We start from the raw sequence: 15,580 nt of genomic DNA on the forward strand, positions 1-15,580 counted from the left end.
GAATTATTCACTTGTAACTTGTAAGTGTATTACCATCTGAAAAAAAAAAAAAAAACTTGTAAGTGTATTACCAAAAGTAAAAAAAGAGATGGTAAACTTCTTGACTGTGTCCATCTCCAACCATGAAGTGTTTTTGTACTTTTGTTCTTGGTTAGTTTAAAAAAAAAAAAACACAAAGTACTACTACTCTTGAATTGTCTCTTTTTATGGGTGTGATCATCTGTCTAACCCAACTTTTCTACATTTCTATATTTGTTGATAGTAGTATGAGATTTGTAACGTTTTTAAATTTCCGAGGAACCCCATCATTTAAAACACACATTGATTAAACTGTACTAGAAATTTTCTTATACTGCAAAGGTAAACTCGGCGTTATGTTCTTCCAGTACTTTTTAATTAACTTTCCTACTCTTTTTTTTATAAATACTGGCCATCAAGCTAAGAATGCAGTTTTTTTTGGGTATATAGAATGCAAAATTTTCTAAACGAATAAAAATTAAATAGTGCGGGTCAACAAAAAAAATAAAAAATAAAGAAGAATTCTTTGGGGGATTGGGCGAGAGATATGCGTGCACGTTTACGACAAATTAGATTCAATTAAGTAAGTAGTACTACTACTACTCCTCCCCTGCTCCCCATTGTTTTTTAGATAAGTAGCTGAACGAGGATCGTGGATGATAGCTGTATTCTTATTTTTATAATGACATTTTCAAATAGAGGATGAAAAGGCCTTCTTCTTCTTGCATTGCATCATCTTTCATACACACGTGCACTTATTTATTTATTAATTTTAAAAATCAATGTTACAATTGAACTAGTTCCATCACATTATTATTACAAAAGCCCAAAATAATTGAAAGCCCAATTACAAACCCACTTGAATCAAATGACACACACTCGATTCGATTCGGCGGAGACTCCAACTCCCTTTTGTTGTCGACACCAAAACAGATTCTCCGGTGGTTGGTTTAACGGAAGTGCGAACCACGTTGGTGTATCTGATCATTTTTTTAAAAAAACTTTACGAAATTACCCTTTCTTGGCTTTGATCGACGGGAATATTTCCCCATCATATGCGCTCACGTTTTTGTTTTGGAGTGTCAGTCTCACAATTTTTCCTGAAAGAAACTATTGGGTAAAGGAAGGAAGATGAAGGCGTTAGGGTATTGGTTAATGGTGGTTGGTTCACTGAGACTAGCTTCTGTTTGGTTTGGTTTCTTCAACATCTGGGCTCTTCGTCTCGCTGTCTTCTCTCAGACCACCAGTTCAGTTCTTCTTCTCCCTCTCTTCCCTTTAATTTACATTTCAAGTAGTTCTTAACTGATTTCATTACATTGCTTCATGTTTTTTTTTTTTGTTTGGCTCGAACGATCTAATGGGTAATGTTCACATAGGAAGGAGTCTGAGCTTTCTAGTATCCAGTGAGTCAATTGAGGGCACGTGTTTTGTTTGTTTAGAGGAGTAATAATAATGTCAGGTTCTGAGGAACAATTCGTGTGGAAATTTAGATTTTTCTTTTCAATTTTTGTGTGCCGGCGTTGAGTCTTCCAATGCAGATGGAATTTGGGATCCCTAAGCTTTGAGATCTAGAAAGATACTGAGGAATTAGAATATGAGTTTTATTTTTCCTGGAGATGTGATCTCGATTCTTGTTAGTAGTACATTGCATATAGAAAGTCAACGGTTTATGATTCATATATAGAGTCAACTTGAGATTTCAGGAATTATGATTCTTTGAACATATTCATGTTCTTCTTTTTTTTGCTGTACCTGTTAGTTACCAAGTTGAGGTAGTTGGGATTGAAAGCAACGCTTCAGGAATTAGTACTAAAGCAAATTGAAGCAATATATCCCGAGAAAGATATGCAATCTTAAATGTTGTACAAAGAACCTTTGTATGAAGTTGACCACCATGAACCTAAATGTCAGGAAGGGGGAAAATACTTGGATCTAGATTTGGGTTGGTTTTGATAAGAGTTTACAGAGTCCAATGCATGACTTTTTTTCTCCATTTTCTTTGAAGTGAATCAGTGTCCTGGTGAAGTGTATCAGATGTCTTAGAACATAAGCAACTTGATGCATAACGTTAGATGTATAAGATAATAAGCAACTTGATGTTTTCATTTTCCTTTTGTAACTTGTCTTGGATGAATTTGCCAGCTTGCAGCGATAAAGAGAGTGTTATGAAACATTGTGATTGTAAGGTCTTGTAGATGTTTAGTTTATCAAATCAGATAATACAAAGTATAATAACTCTGCATCATCATAGCAACTTGAGAACCTAAAACAAGAAGGATTTATCTAGAAAATACTAGTTTCCATAGTTGAAATCTCATGTTTTAGGTTTCTTCTCGGTTCACAAGAGTCTTGTTCTTTGACCTAAAATGTTATTTTTATTAACTGTTTTGCAGTGAGTGAAGTTCATGGACGTACATTCGGAGTATGGACACTCTTGACCTGCACTCTCTGCTTTCTTTGTGCATTCAACCCTGAAAACAAACCATTATACTTGGCTACCTTTCTATCATTTATCTATGCCTTAGGCCATTTTCTGACCGAATACCTCTTTTACCACACGATGACCATCGCGAATCTTTCAACTGTGGCCTTCTTTGCAGGTATATGATCATCACTCACTCTTGTATTGAATCAGTCAGTGTAAGTTGTACTCATCGTGCGAATGATCATATATATATACTGTGTTTTTTCAACAGGCACTTCGATTGTGTGGATGCTCGTGGAGTGGAATTCCCTTGAACAACCACACACCAAACTTTCATGATGTTAGTCTGAATGCCTGTAGCCAAGTCTTTTTTTTTTCTTTTCTCAAAGTTGGAATCATCAGTGACTTTTTTGCTCGATTCCTAAAGCTGTTTCTCATTGTTTCATCTTAATCTTTTTGAAATATTTGATGGAGTCTTGAACCTGATATCTGGTCGAATTGAAGTATGAGAATACATACAACTCATGAATTTTCTGTTTGTTCTTTTGCTTTTGAAACAGAGATTTGAGTTTAGTGTATTAATGCATTTATATGATTAAGCAATCTATGGTCAACAGACTTAAGATACACAGGCCTCTCTTTGGCTAGGCTAGAACATGGAAACTATTTCTTGCATTTCCTTTTATTGATGTAACCAAAATAATTCTACATGTCATTTTCTGATGACAGAATTTTGATAATACGACTGATATATGTTACCCTTAGTGAATTTAACTTGTGGGGAACCTGCCATCTTCCTATAATTACAACCCCTATGGCTCAAAATTGTCAATCATGTGTTGTATAACATCTGCTCCAGCTGAATTGATCATCTTTGTTTTTACCTGTAATGTTTCCCAAATTTGGGTATGAATGTTAATATTAACAGCAATAATGATGACAATGAAAACGCCATATAAAAATGATGATAATGGTGTGAATACTTGCCTGAATGGTATTGTGAGCGAGAAATCTTTGCAGAGTTCCTCTGAAACTAACATCAACTCGTTCCCAGCTCACTTTTGTTAATTCTCTTATCATCTCCTCTGCAAAAAAAAAAAAAAAAGAAAGGAAAATTGTATTACGATGATGGGAAGGCAAGATAAGAAAACCGAGAGTGAGAAGTTGTTTGTCCACTGAACTAACCTTCCATATCGAACTTCTTGAACCCGTTTGAATTGCTCCCTGATTGATCTTCCTCATGGTTCCTTGCAGTATCCGGTGGTTCAATGTTCACAATGTGAGGATACTTCTCGTTGACTGGACCGCGTTGAAGCTGTGAAGGCTAGAGGTGAGACCGATTCAACAAAACACACAACATTACGATATCAAACACTGAAAGGTTATTACCTTAGGAAGCTCGTTGCGACGTCTAATAGAGGATGTGCTCCACCCCACAAGGTCTAATAACATGGAAGGTTAAGGTTTCAAATACTTGGCAATTGCCACAACACACATTGAAAGTAGTGAAATAGTTTGGAAAGGCCTAACGAAAGGATACGGTCGAAACTTGTATTTGCATAAGCAATACGCCGCTTGAAGCAATGCAAAGCAGAACTGTTGACAAAAAGTAAAGGAAATGTAGTATTAATAACCTTAGAACTCATTTGAACTATGCAAAGCCTCAATAATTTGTGTTAAGGAAAAAGAAACAAAGGAAGTGAAAGAACTTACATGAATTTAAGATCTCTAGAATCACTAACCATTCGGAGGAGTAACGGAGGCTTTCCATCATCACTATCAACCAGAAAAAGATGTTTTCCCGTTTTACCAAGACACCAGGACATACGTGTAGCTATTCTCTCCAAAGTGTGAGATCCAGAAAACAACGGGACCTAATGCAAGTCAAAATGCCACCCATTAACCAAACTGTAAGTTTACATGCTGCAAAAATCTACAAGTTGTATAAACTCAGCATCAAGGTCTAATTCATAGTAGATACAGATGCTTAAGAACAGTAAGATCTCAGCTCTGCTCTAAGCATATTGATAGCATATTCAAGTGAAGAAACTTAAAGTTAGAACTGGTCCTAAATAACCTGCTTATGTCCTCTTGAACCAAGGTGTGGCGTTGCAGAAGTAATAAAATACATAGGCTCCAATCCAGCGATTCTCTCTTTCGGTTCCTCTACAGGGCATGTATCACCAATGTCCTCACTGTTTTGTGGAAGCTCTTCTCGAGATTCTTGTTCATAAAGACGCCCGATAGCATACCTAGCAACCAAGCCACCTAAAGAATGTCCTACAAAGGAGATCTTCTTGAGACTTGGGTGACGTTTGATCACCGACCTAACCTAAACAAAAGAGACTAAGATTATTACTTCAGCTGGAAAAAACTCAAGCAAAGACAAAAGATAGTAACTTGTACAGTAAAGGATCTAGAAGACAGTATAAAACATGAAACAGAAACACAAACCTCTTCAGCTAATCTTTCTCCCATAACATCAACACCACCAAATGTTTGTGTAGAATGGTTGCGCCTACTGCCTACAATGATTGTATGTTATCACAAGCCATTCTCTTGCAAAAATGTAATAGCAACTGTGGATAGAGAGAGAGAGAGAAGAACTCACAGTGAACGAGGAGACCCTGAGGATACGTTTTGAGCATCTGCTTCGCGGCGAATCTCCAATTCTGAGCACTGTACCCACAAAATCAGCTTTAAAAAAACCGAACAGAATCAAGAAACAGAACAAAGGAAACTAAAGAACCGTTGTGAGAACCTGCCAATGAGACCGTTGACCATGACGACTAGGTGAGTCGGCTCAGTGCGTTCGCCAGGGAAATCAACAGTCAAATCGACGTTACCACTCTCGTCTGATTCAGCTCTGAGACAACCCATCCAATACTTCTTCTTCTTCTTCGTCTCTTTATCCCCACTCTTCCCGCTTCTCTTCGTCTTCTTTGACTCACCACCGGTTCCTTCGAGATCACTACCAACAACATGCATATCTTCTTCTGTGTTTCTTGTAATCACGCAATCTTTTTCTTCCATTATCACGAAACGAAGAGAGAAGAACTCAACTAAAAATGGAAACTTTGAGCAAGATTAATCAAAAAGGTTTGGGAAGATTCGAGGTGTCAACGTGGGGTTTATAAAAAACTTGAAACATCAAATTGGGTCAGAGAGGGAATAGTTTCTCAGTCGTTATAAGAAGAAAGGTCCCCTACGGAAGTATTGTTGTCGTCGTTGAAACGCCATTGACATTTTCTTTTCTCTCAGGCAGCTCAGCACATCTGAGATTTGTCACTTTTTTTTCTAGAACAACATGTGTAATAGTAACATGTTTTTTAAAGCAACATGTTTAAAAAAGTAACCAAGTTTGTAACTTTGTGTGTATTAATGAGACAATGATTTACATATTTATAATTACAACTTTAAAAAGACAGGCCCGGCCCAATAAAGTTCCAAGTGTTGGACCCCCAGTGAAGCTTCTCTCTTCTTTGTTTTTCATTATCTGGAAGAGTCAAACCACAATTTTGACTTTTTCTTATAATGAGAAACAGAGAAAAATAAAATCTTTCTGATTAATGTTTTTTGGACTTCTCCTTCTTCGACTATTCATCTTCTTCTTTCTCGATCAAAGGTGACATTTTTAATTGACTTTTCTTTTTTTTTGGGTTGACCCATTTCATCAATTTCATCTAGAATTGTTTGGTACGTGTTGATTCGAATGATAATCTGCATTTAGATTGATCTCTCGTTTACTCAATTTTGTTTTGCAGTACAGGCGGCAACACAGTCATGGCGGATTCTAATATCGTTGTGAACGGTGACTTCTCTGCTGGGATTAAATCTTGGCATCCTAACTCATGTGAAGCTTTTGTTGTTTCTTCTGACCCTTTTAGCTCAGAGGCAACAATGTCTGCTGATTCCTTCAGCGGTGGCTATGCCGTTGTAACTAACAGGAACGAAATTTGGCAAGGCCTTGAACAAGACATTACAACCCGAGTTTCTCCTGGAATTACTTATACGGTTTCAGCTTGTGTGGGTGTGTCTGGTGGCCCTTTCCATGAATCAGCTGAGGTTATTGCTACTGTGAGGCTTGAGCATGAAGACTCGCCTACTAAGTATTTGTTCGTCGGAAAGTACGGTTTTTTGAATGGTTATATCTTTGGATTTTGGAGTTTGATTGAATTTTTTTTTTGTAAATAGTCCTGATGAATTGGAAACTTTACTTGCAGAACATTTGCTTTAAGAGACAAGTGGGTTGATCTTGAAGGAACGTTTTACATATCAAATATGCCCGGACGTGTTGTTTTCTATTTGGAAGGTGCACCTCCAGGGAAAGATCTCCTTATACGCTCAGTTACCGTTGAATCATCCACTATCCAGGTAAACTGCATGCCTTTCCTTACATTGTCCTATTCTACTTGACAATTTGAATAACTCGGGTAGAGCAAGGCGATTATTAGAGTAGATAAACCTTTGGATGAGTGATAGGTGTGTCATTAGAGTCATGCGTCCACATTATGTATATTTCTGGTTGTTTCAGAGTGTTGAGAAGTAAGCAAATGTTAAAAGTTGAAAATGTTTGTTTGCACTTTCATTAAAGCATTATATAGCTCTCCGGGATCATCTGATTCTAGACTTTATATTCCAGATTACAAGAAAGCAGCGAGCTTAACTCCTCTTGTTTTAACATTTTCTTGTGGCTTACAATTTCACTACAGGATGCCAAAGAAAACACAGAAGCTTCCAGTGTCTTTCCTCCTGCTTCGAATATAATCGAGAACCATGACTTCTCTGATGGGTTGTATTCTTGGAATGCCAACTGTTGTGATTCATTTGTTGTTAGTAGCAACGACTGTAACTTAGGATCATATGCGGTTGTTAATAACCGAAGTGAAACCTGGCAAGGACTGGAGCAAGATATCACTGACAGAGTTTCTCCTGGCTATTCGTATAAAGTCTCTGCTCGTGTTAGTGTATCGGGACCTGTTCTAGGGTCGGCGCAGGTCTTGGCTACTTTAAGTTAGAGCATCAAGGCTCAACAACGGAATTTCAAGGAATTGGAAAGTAATGGAACCATTGATTTCTTTGTGATACATAGTCACAAGAGGACCCAGAAATGTTGACATTTTATAATGTTTTTATCTGCAGAACTTATGCTTCGAAAGATACTTGGAAAACTCTGGAAGGCACTTTCGTACTGTCAGGAAGACCTGACCGTGTTGTATTCTTCTTGGAAGGGCCACCTCCTGGTATTGACCTTCTTATAAAGTCTGTCACCATCCATTGCGAAAGCGATAATCAGTTTGAGGTAATGTGACACAATGTGGACTGTTAAATAGAGAGACCGAGAGTACATTTACATGACCAATCTATTAGCTCAATCTTATTTTCTTCTTTTACTTCTTAAGATCTTAAGATGCTGTTTTCAGTAATTGAATATGTTTCTTCACTTGTCTTATATGCAGAGAAGCCGAGAATTCTGCCCAGCTCCTGAATATGATCATCACCACATCTTCCTGAATTCAAGATTTTCCGATGGCCTCAATCATTGGTCTGGAAGAGGGTGCAATCTTATGTTACATGAGTCTCTAGCTGATGGGAAGATACTACCGCATTCTGGAACGTGTTTTGCTTCTGCATCAGAACGCACACATAAGTGGAGCGGAATCGAACAGGATATAACAGAAAGAGTCCAGCGAAAACTCATTTATGAAGTATCTTCTGTTGTTCGTCTATCGCATAGCCAACACGCATTGCAGGCCACTTTGTATGTTCAATACCATGACCAACGTGAAGAATACGTAGGCATTTCTAGGTGAGGTTCTCCATATGGTGTCTCTTTTTCTAATCAACTGTGAATCTTGCCACAAATGTTGAAGAAAGCTTTGTTTCCTTTTTAAAGTGTTCAGGCACAACACGATGATTGGGTGCAGTTAAAAGGAAAGTTCCTCTTGAATGGATCTCCAGCTAGAGCAGTTGTATACATTGAAGGACCACCACCAGGGATTGATGTTTTTGTCGACCATTTCGTTGTAAAGCCTGCAGAGAAAGACACTCCTTCAAGACGACCATATATTGAGGTTAGACATCTTAATGTTTCGTGCTTTCTAACGTTAACGTTCTCCTTTTGTTTAATGAATCATATATTGTTTCTATTTTGCTTCAGAGTCATGCTTTTGGGATGAACATAGTTTCGAATAGCCACCTAGGCGATGGAACAATCGATGGTTGGTTCCCTCTTGGAGACTGCCATTTAAAAGTTGGAGAAGGCTCTCCTAGGATATTACCTCCACTGGCTAGAGACTCACTTAGAACAACACATGGATATCTATCTGGAAGATATGTGCTCGCGACAAACCGAAGTGACACATGGATGGGTCCTGCTCAGATGATAACTGATAGAGTGAAGCTGTTTCTAACATACCAGGTTTCAGCTTGGGTTAAAATTGGCTCAGGAGGAACTACCAGTCCACAGGACGTAAATATTGCACTCAGTGTTGATGGTGAATGGGTTAATGGAGGAAAAGTTGAGGTCGATGATGGCGATTGGCATGAAGTTGTGGGTTCATTTAGAGTCGAGAAGCAAGCAAAAGAAATTATGGTTCATGTCCAGGGTCCGTCTCCTGGTGTTGATCTTATGGTTTCAGGTCTACAGATTTTTGCTGTTGATCACAAGCCACGGTTGAATTATCTCAGAGCACAAGCTGATGTGGTAACCTACGAAACATTTTACTCGTTACATGTTTGGAACGAAAAAAATAAACTCCACACCAATGCTCTTTCTCTGTTATGCAGGTTCGTAAACGCAATGTTTGCCTCAAATTCTCAGGTTTAGATCCTAGTGAATTGTCTGGTGCAACGGTGAAGATCAGACAGAGACGTAACAGTTTCCCACTCGGGTCATGCATTAGTCGGAGCAATATAGATAACGAAGACTTTGTCGATTTCTTTCTTAACAATTTCGACTGGGCAGTGTTTGGTAATGAGCTGAAATGGTACTGGACAGAGCCAGAGCAAGGGAACTTCAATTACCGGGACGCAGACGAGATGCTCGAGTTCTGTGAGAGGTACAACATACAAACCCGAGGCCATTGCATATTGTGGGAGGTAGAGTCTGCTATTCAACCTTGGATCCAACAGCTAAGCGGTTTCGAGCTAGAAGCAGCGGTTGAGAACCGCGTAACAGATCTTCTTACCCGTTACAATGGGAAATTTAGACACTACGATGTGAACAACGAAATGCTTCACGGATCGTTCTATCGAGACCGACTAGGCTCTGATGCAAGAGCAAAAATGTTCAAGGCTGCACACGAGTTAGACCCCTCAGCGACTCTGTTTCTGAATGAATACCACATAGAAGATGGGTTTGACTCGAGGTCATCCCCTGAGAAGTACATAAAACTCGTACACAAGCTGCAGAAAAAAGGTGCACCCGTGGGAGGAATCGGGATTCAAGGACATATAACCAGTCCTGTAGGTCACATTGTTCGTTCTGCTTTAGACAAGCTAAGCACACTCGGCTTACCAATCTGGTTCACAGAACTTGATGTGTCCTCGATAAATGAGCATGTAAGAGGAGATGATCTCGAGGTGATGTTATGGGAAGCGTTTGCTCATCCAGCTGTTGAAGGAGTGATGCTTTGGGGATTCTGGGAGTTGTTTATGAGCAGAGAACACTCACATTTGGTTAACGCGGATGGTGAAGTTAACGAAGCCGGGAAGAGGTTTCTTGAGATTAAACGAGAGTGGTTGACTTCTGTGGATGGAGTGATTGAGAATGAAGGATCATTGGAGTTTAGAGGTTATCATGGGAGTTATACAGTGGAAGTTGTTACTTCAGAGAGCAAGTATGTGACGAGCTTTGTTGTTGACAAAGGCAATTCTCCAATTGATGTCATTATAGATCTTTAGAGTTTCATTGTAACATTGGTAAAGATACAAAGCCCTTCCCCTTCTCTTTGTTTTCTTGTGCAGATCATGACTTCACTGTGAAATCATATTTTTTCTTTACATGTGTTATTTACAGCGCGAGTAACTAAGCAACTTCCCTTAAGTCGAGGCTCTGTTCAGAAAACACAATCACCGTAACTCATATTGGCATTGTATGAATAAATAAGGGATAAAGAGAATCATAATACACTCAAATCTACCCAATGCAAGACCTCCAAATGTCTTTTAGTAGAAATCTCCAAGTTATCACAGGCAGTGGATCGAAGAATATCATCTGGTTAGTTGAGTCAGTCTTACTAATAAGAGTAATCACGAATGATACACACCACCTACATTTCTCATACTTGTCCAACTTAACTGCATCTACCATCCTTAATTGTGTAGTACGTAGTCTAGTAGATATTATTCAACTTTGAGTTTTTTCACAACCACTTACCCATATGTACATCTACTTTCAACAAAATTGTATCGAAATTGATGAGACAAGAATACAAATAGGTTGGTTATAAAAGCTTCTAGTACTATCAAAAATAGAAACAAGTAGGGCTCATTTAATGTTGAACTTGAGGAAAGAAAGCTGGTATACATTTAGTTTCCCGTTGATATTTTTATGTGAATAGTGACTATACGCAACTGTACCATACTCAGGGCAACAAATTGAATACCACTTATAAACAAGGAATGTACAGAGTTCACTTACAGTTGAATCAAACAAGTATAAACATCCATATACCTTTAACAGCGTAAGAAAGATCCCAACTAAATCATTGCTAATCAAACTATGACACTCAACTATTATTAGCCTTCGTGATAGTTCATCAAAGATAATAATACCAAAAGATTTATATATATATATATATATATAAAATTACAAACTCACATGTATTTTCTGTCTTGTTAATTATTAGTAAGAAATTTTCTTATGTCCCCACAAAGATATTCTTTCAAGGTTTTGTGGTATGCAAACAAAGTTTTGATTTCGTATTCTAAGTATTTTCATCGGTATCGATGAGTATGCATGTGAACATAGGGCATCGAAATAATAAAATATACTGTATTTTTTTATTATCACGTTATTTTTTGATTAAATTTTTTAACAAAAGCTGGTCACACTCTTCTCAGAATCGTATCAGAGGGTTGGTTGTGAGAAACGAGGCCTCATCTCCCTCTCTCTCTCTCTTTTTATTTTATTTTTTTTCAATATTGTAATGCTAATAAGAGAGTCTCTCACTCAATCCCGCGATGGGGATGGTCTAATTACCGAAAAAAGTAATAATAGCAACATGGCTATAATAAATGCCTTCTTCTATCCTCCACGCTTCTCACACTATAGTTTTCTCAAATATTATTTTAGTTGGAGTTGTTACGTCCTCATTAATCATTTTCGCTGCTACCTCTGGATTTTGAGAATTATATGTTGAGAGTTACACTTTGGGTGGTGCACACACACAGAAAGCTCTCGTACAACAATCTTTATACTACATGGCTCTTCGTCGCTGCCTACCTCAATCTTCAACAACTTCAACTAATTATCTCTCCAAGGTTCGTACTTTCTTCCCACAAGACACCATCATACACTCTTCTTCTTGATTTTTTTTTTCTTTTTTTTTAATACTAATTTTGCTTCGTTTGAAGATAATACAGATCTGGGGATTTCGTATGCATGTGACCAAGGCAGCAGCTTCTGTTGTAGAAGAACATGTCTCGGAGGCAGAACGGTAACACTATTTCTATTTACTACCCTCCAATCTAGCTAATACAACATTATTTGTCCTTTTATTCATTGTCAGTTCCAGTCAGGCAGTCACGCCTCAAATTTTTACAAGACAAAACGTAAGAAAAGAAATAGGGAAACAGTAGTTTTTAAATAATATCTGCTAAAAGTCTACTTCTTAATATATATATACTGTGGTGGTTGCAACTTGCAAGTTGTAACTCAAAGCCATACCCGTTCGTGGGGTTAAAAGTTTTGAACTCTTCTTATGGTGGTGTTAACTTATAACTCTTTTAACCTTCAATGGGGTAAAATAATGTGTGTTCTGTTAATAGTTTCTTTCAGTAAACAATTAGTCAATAGTCGAATTCTTTTTTTTTTCATGTGTTGCAGTGAGGATGAAGAGTATGCTGATGTTGATTGGGACAACCTCGGATTCAGTCTTGTACGGACAGATTACATGTTCGCCACCAGAAGTGGTAGCGAGGGAAACTTCGAACAGGGTTACCTTAGCCGTTACGGCAACATCGAGCTAAACCCTGCTGCTGGAATTCTCAACTATGGCCAGGTAAAAGCTTCAAAAAATCACACAAATTGCCTGGTACAATATGTAAAACGACTTTTCTGGTGGGTATCCTAGGGGCTAATCGAGGGGATGAAAGCGTGCAGAGGAGAAGACGGTAAGGTTCTTCTCTTCCGTCCAGAGCAAAACGCCATGCGTATGAAGATAGGAGCTGAGAGAATGTGTATGCATTCTCCTTCTGTTCAACACTTTATTGAAGGTGTTAAGCAGACCGTTCTTGCTAACAGGCGTTGGGTACAAAATCTCGATATCTTTTGCTCCTCGAAATGAATCTCTGGTTTAGTTTTTCTTAAAGGTCAGGAACTTTTTTTCAATTAGGTTCCTCCTCCTGGAAAAGGCTCATTGTATATCAGACCGTTGTTGTTTGGAAGCGGAGCAAGCTTGGGTGTGGCTCCAGCACCAGAGTACACGTTTCTTGTGTTCGGCTCCCCTGTTCAAAACTATTTTAAGGTCATAAAAAAAAGGGAGTTTCTTCTTTCTTTTATTGAGTCAATCTGTGTCGTCTTGAATTAGATTTCTTGTATAGGAAGGCACAGCGGCGTTGAACCTTTATGTGGAGGAGGTGATACCACGCGCCTATCTAGGAGGTACTGGTGGCGTAAAGGCAATTTCAAACTACGGTCCAGTAAGTTTAAACTTTCAGCCTATATGGTTTCAAGTATTAACTATTAAGCAAGGTGTTTTTGTTCCAAAGTAAGTGTTTGTTTTGGAACTGTAAAAGGTGCTTGAGGCGATGAGAAGAGCGAAATCAAGAGGGTTTTCGGATGTTTTGTATCTTGATGCAGAGACTGGGAAGAACATTGAAGAAGTCTCTGCTTCTAATATATTCCTTGTGAAGGTTAAACAGACTCTTTTTAAGACTGAAGTTGAATGCTTTTTTTCATCTAAAGTTCTAATGATGTTGTTGTATACTAATGGAAGTTTATTGAGAGTCTTTCAGGAGAATTCAATAGTGACTCCAGCTACTAACGGGACAATTCTAGAAGGGATCACACGTAAGAGCGTCATCGAAATCGCCCTTGACCTCGGTTACAAGGTTAGTATTCATTCCACATCTGTGTTCCTCTAACGTTGTTTACATCCTTGAGTCAAAAACAGAGGATACTCTGTTTCCTTTCTTGAGGCAAAACAAAGCACATACACACTGGATAGTTTCAATCTGCCTTATATGGCTTTACATGTTTAAACTTAAAATTTGATTTCTAAAGATACTTTCTATATATAAGTACTCCATGGGAGTTTTAACAAGTATGTAATGGACAGGTCGAAGAACGAACCGTTGCGGTCGAAGAACTGAAGGAAGCAAGAGAAGTTTTCTGCACTGGAACTGCCACTGGGGTTGCTTCTGTTGGAAGCATCACATTTCAGAACACAAGGTCTCTTCTTCTCCACATACATGTATATATATATATGTATCTGCATAGACTAAGATTTATTTATACATACATGTGTTGATATAATAATCTTATCTATAGGACTGAGTACAAAGTGGGAGATGCGCATGTTACACAGCAACTTCGATCTATTCTGGTGGGAATACAAACTGGTTCTATCCAAGACACCAAGGATTGGGTTATGGAGATTGCCTAAAGATTTTTTTTAATATAAGAATGTTGCTTATCAAAAGCTTTTGAAATAGTTATGATAACCGTATCTATAAGTTAAAACTGTATTGCAATTGCATACGTTCAGATTTGCTTTGGTATTATTTTAAACACTTGTTTCTGTAGAGACAAAAAAATAAAAATTGAAGCCCAATAACGGACCAAAAGTCCATAATAAAATATACCAATATTAAGGCAAAAAGGCCCAAAACTATATAATCTGATTGAGGTTTTGTAATAAAAATTTATATAGAAGTAAATATAAGGGCATATAGGTGTACTTCGAACAGCTCACCTGCACGTTATACGAGACTCACTTAACCACTAAACTACTTAAAACATTATTATCATAGGAGCGGCCGAGTATAAATATATTGGATTTAAGGCCGCAAGCACACATTATCATTTGTGAAAAACTGCACCAATTAATAAAGAAAATATCTATTTTAAACACACATTTTCAAGCTTATTTCAATCTAAAAACAATCAACCATCACTATAGTAGACTAATAGCCAATTATTTGATTTTTTTTGTTTGTTCAAAATTTGAGTAAAATAATACAAATTACTATTATTAGATCGAAATCATAATGAAGAATCTTATCACTTGATCACGTGGTCAATTTATTAATAAAGAAGAACAATACCAAATTACTACTAATAAAAGGGACATATTGAGCCCTCTGAGAGTGTCCACATCAGATTTTTAAAACTCATTTTTAGATTGACACGTGGCAAAGGCAAAAACTCTATTCTAAGAAAATCTATAATCCCATTATTATCGCCTAAACATGTCTATTCCTCTTCCTCTTATTTTTCTTAATCATCGAACTATAATTCTTAATTATCATTCATCGTCCCTTGAGTTAACAATCCACTTTAAAGAATCACTTAATCTCCCCATCAGTTAATCTAACTCTCTTTTTCAATGCTACCTCTCCAATCCGATCAACGGCGGCTAGATTTTGTCTCCACCAAAAACGAACCGTCGCCACCAGAGGCCCATCAATGGTTTTCCAAATTCCGTCGCCACCAGAGCCGTCAATGGTTTTCCAATTGTTGTGTAAAAACATAGAGAAACTGATCGAAGAAAGGGGCATACTCATGCAAAACTAAAATAATAAATCGATAGGCAAGCTAGCGGAACGAAGAAGGTGACAGAGATCAGAGATGTCCATGTCCAATTCCTCCATGTAAGTAACGTAATATCCGACAATTATTATCTAAAATCTGGATTCTCTCTTTAATTCTGCTTTCTAGGGTTTCTTTGTTTTTGTTATCTATGCTTCGTT

The 15,580-nt window shown here is 37.7% G+C and overlaps 3 protein-coding genes and 1 pseudogene across 5 annotated transcripts; 3 read left to right on the plus strand and 1 right to left on the minus strand.

Moving 5' to 3' along the window:
• LOC104755216 (ergosterol biosynthetic protein 28) lies at nucleotides 891–2,982 on the plus strand. The gene is made up of 3 exons (XM_010477563.2): nucleotides 891–1,264; nucleotides 2,412–2,618; nucleotides 2,715–2,982. Exons 1-3 carry the CDS (start codon nucleotides 1,150–1,152, stop codon nucleotides 2,780–2,782), a joined length of 390 nt encoding a protein of 129 aa, XP_010475865.1. The 5' UTR covers nucleotides 891–1,149; the 3' UTR covers nucleotides 2,783–2,982.
• Nucleotides 3,097–5,771, minus strand: LOC104755215 (putative lipase ROG1). 2 transcript variants are annotated; one of them, XM_010477560.2, is made up of 10 exons: nucleotides 5,205–5,766; nucleotides 5,055–5,122; nucleotides 4,898–4,968; nucleotides 4,521–4,775; nucleotides 4,157–4,317; nucleotides 3,984–4,039; nucleotides 3,833–3,885; nucleotides 3,629–3,758; nucleotides 3,431–3,528; nucleotides 3,097–3,327 (listed from the first exon to the last, which is right to left on the minus strand). In XM_010477560.2, exons 1-10 carry the CDS (start codon nucleotides 5,474–5,476, stop codon nucleotides 3,256–3,258), a joined length of 1,236 nt encoding a protein of 411 aa, XP_010475862.1. In that variant the 5' UTR covers nucleotides 5,477–5,766; the 3' UTR covers nucleotides 3,097–3,255. The 2 variants fall into 2 exon arrangements, with proteins under 2 accessions (XP_010475862.1, XP_010475863.1); XM_010477561.2 differs by having other exon boundaries at nucleotides 3,272–3,327; nucleotides 3,427–3,528; nucleotides 5,205–5,771.
• LOC104755217 lies at nucleotides 5,990–10,456 on the plus strand (annotated as a pseudogene).
• On the plus strand, nucleotides 11,649–14,399 carry LOC104755218 (branched-chain-amino-acid aminotransferase 1, mitochondrial-like). Of its 2 annotated transcripts, none has more exons than XM_010477564.2 (10): nucleotides 11,649–11,929; nucleotides 12,023–12,105; nucleotides 12,495–12,669; nucleotides 12,742–12,918; nucleotides 13,003–13,134; nucleotides 13,211–13,309; nucleotides 13,406–13,522; nucleotides 13,625–13,720; nucleotides 13,948–14,060; nucleotides 14,160–14,399. In XM_010477564.2, exons 1-10 carry the CDS (start codon nucleotides 11,870–11,872, stop codon nucleotides 14,272–14,274), a joined length of 1,167 nt encoding a protein of 388 aa, XP_010475866.1. In that variant the 5' UTR covers nucleotides 11,649–11,869; the 3' UTR covers nucleotides 14,275–14,399. The 2 variants fall into 2 exon arrangements, with proteins under 2 accessions (XP_010475866.1, XP_010475867.1); XM_010477565.2 differs by having other exon boundaries at nucleotides 11,651–11,929; nucleotides 12,032–12,105.

Source organism: Camelina sativa, chromosome 17 (genome assembly GCF_000633955.1).
Source record: "Camelina sativa cultivar DH55 chromosome 17, Cs, whole genome shotgun sequence".
In the NCBI taxonomy this organism is placed as follows: Eukaryota; Viridiplantae; Streptophyta; class Magnoliopsida; order Brassicales; family Brassicaceae; genus Camelina; species Camelina sativa.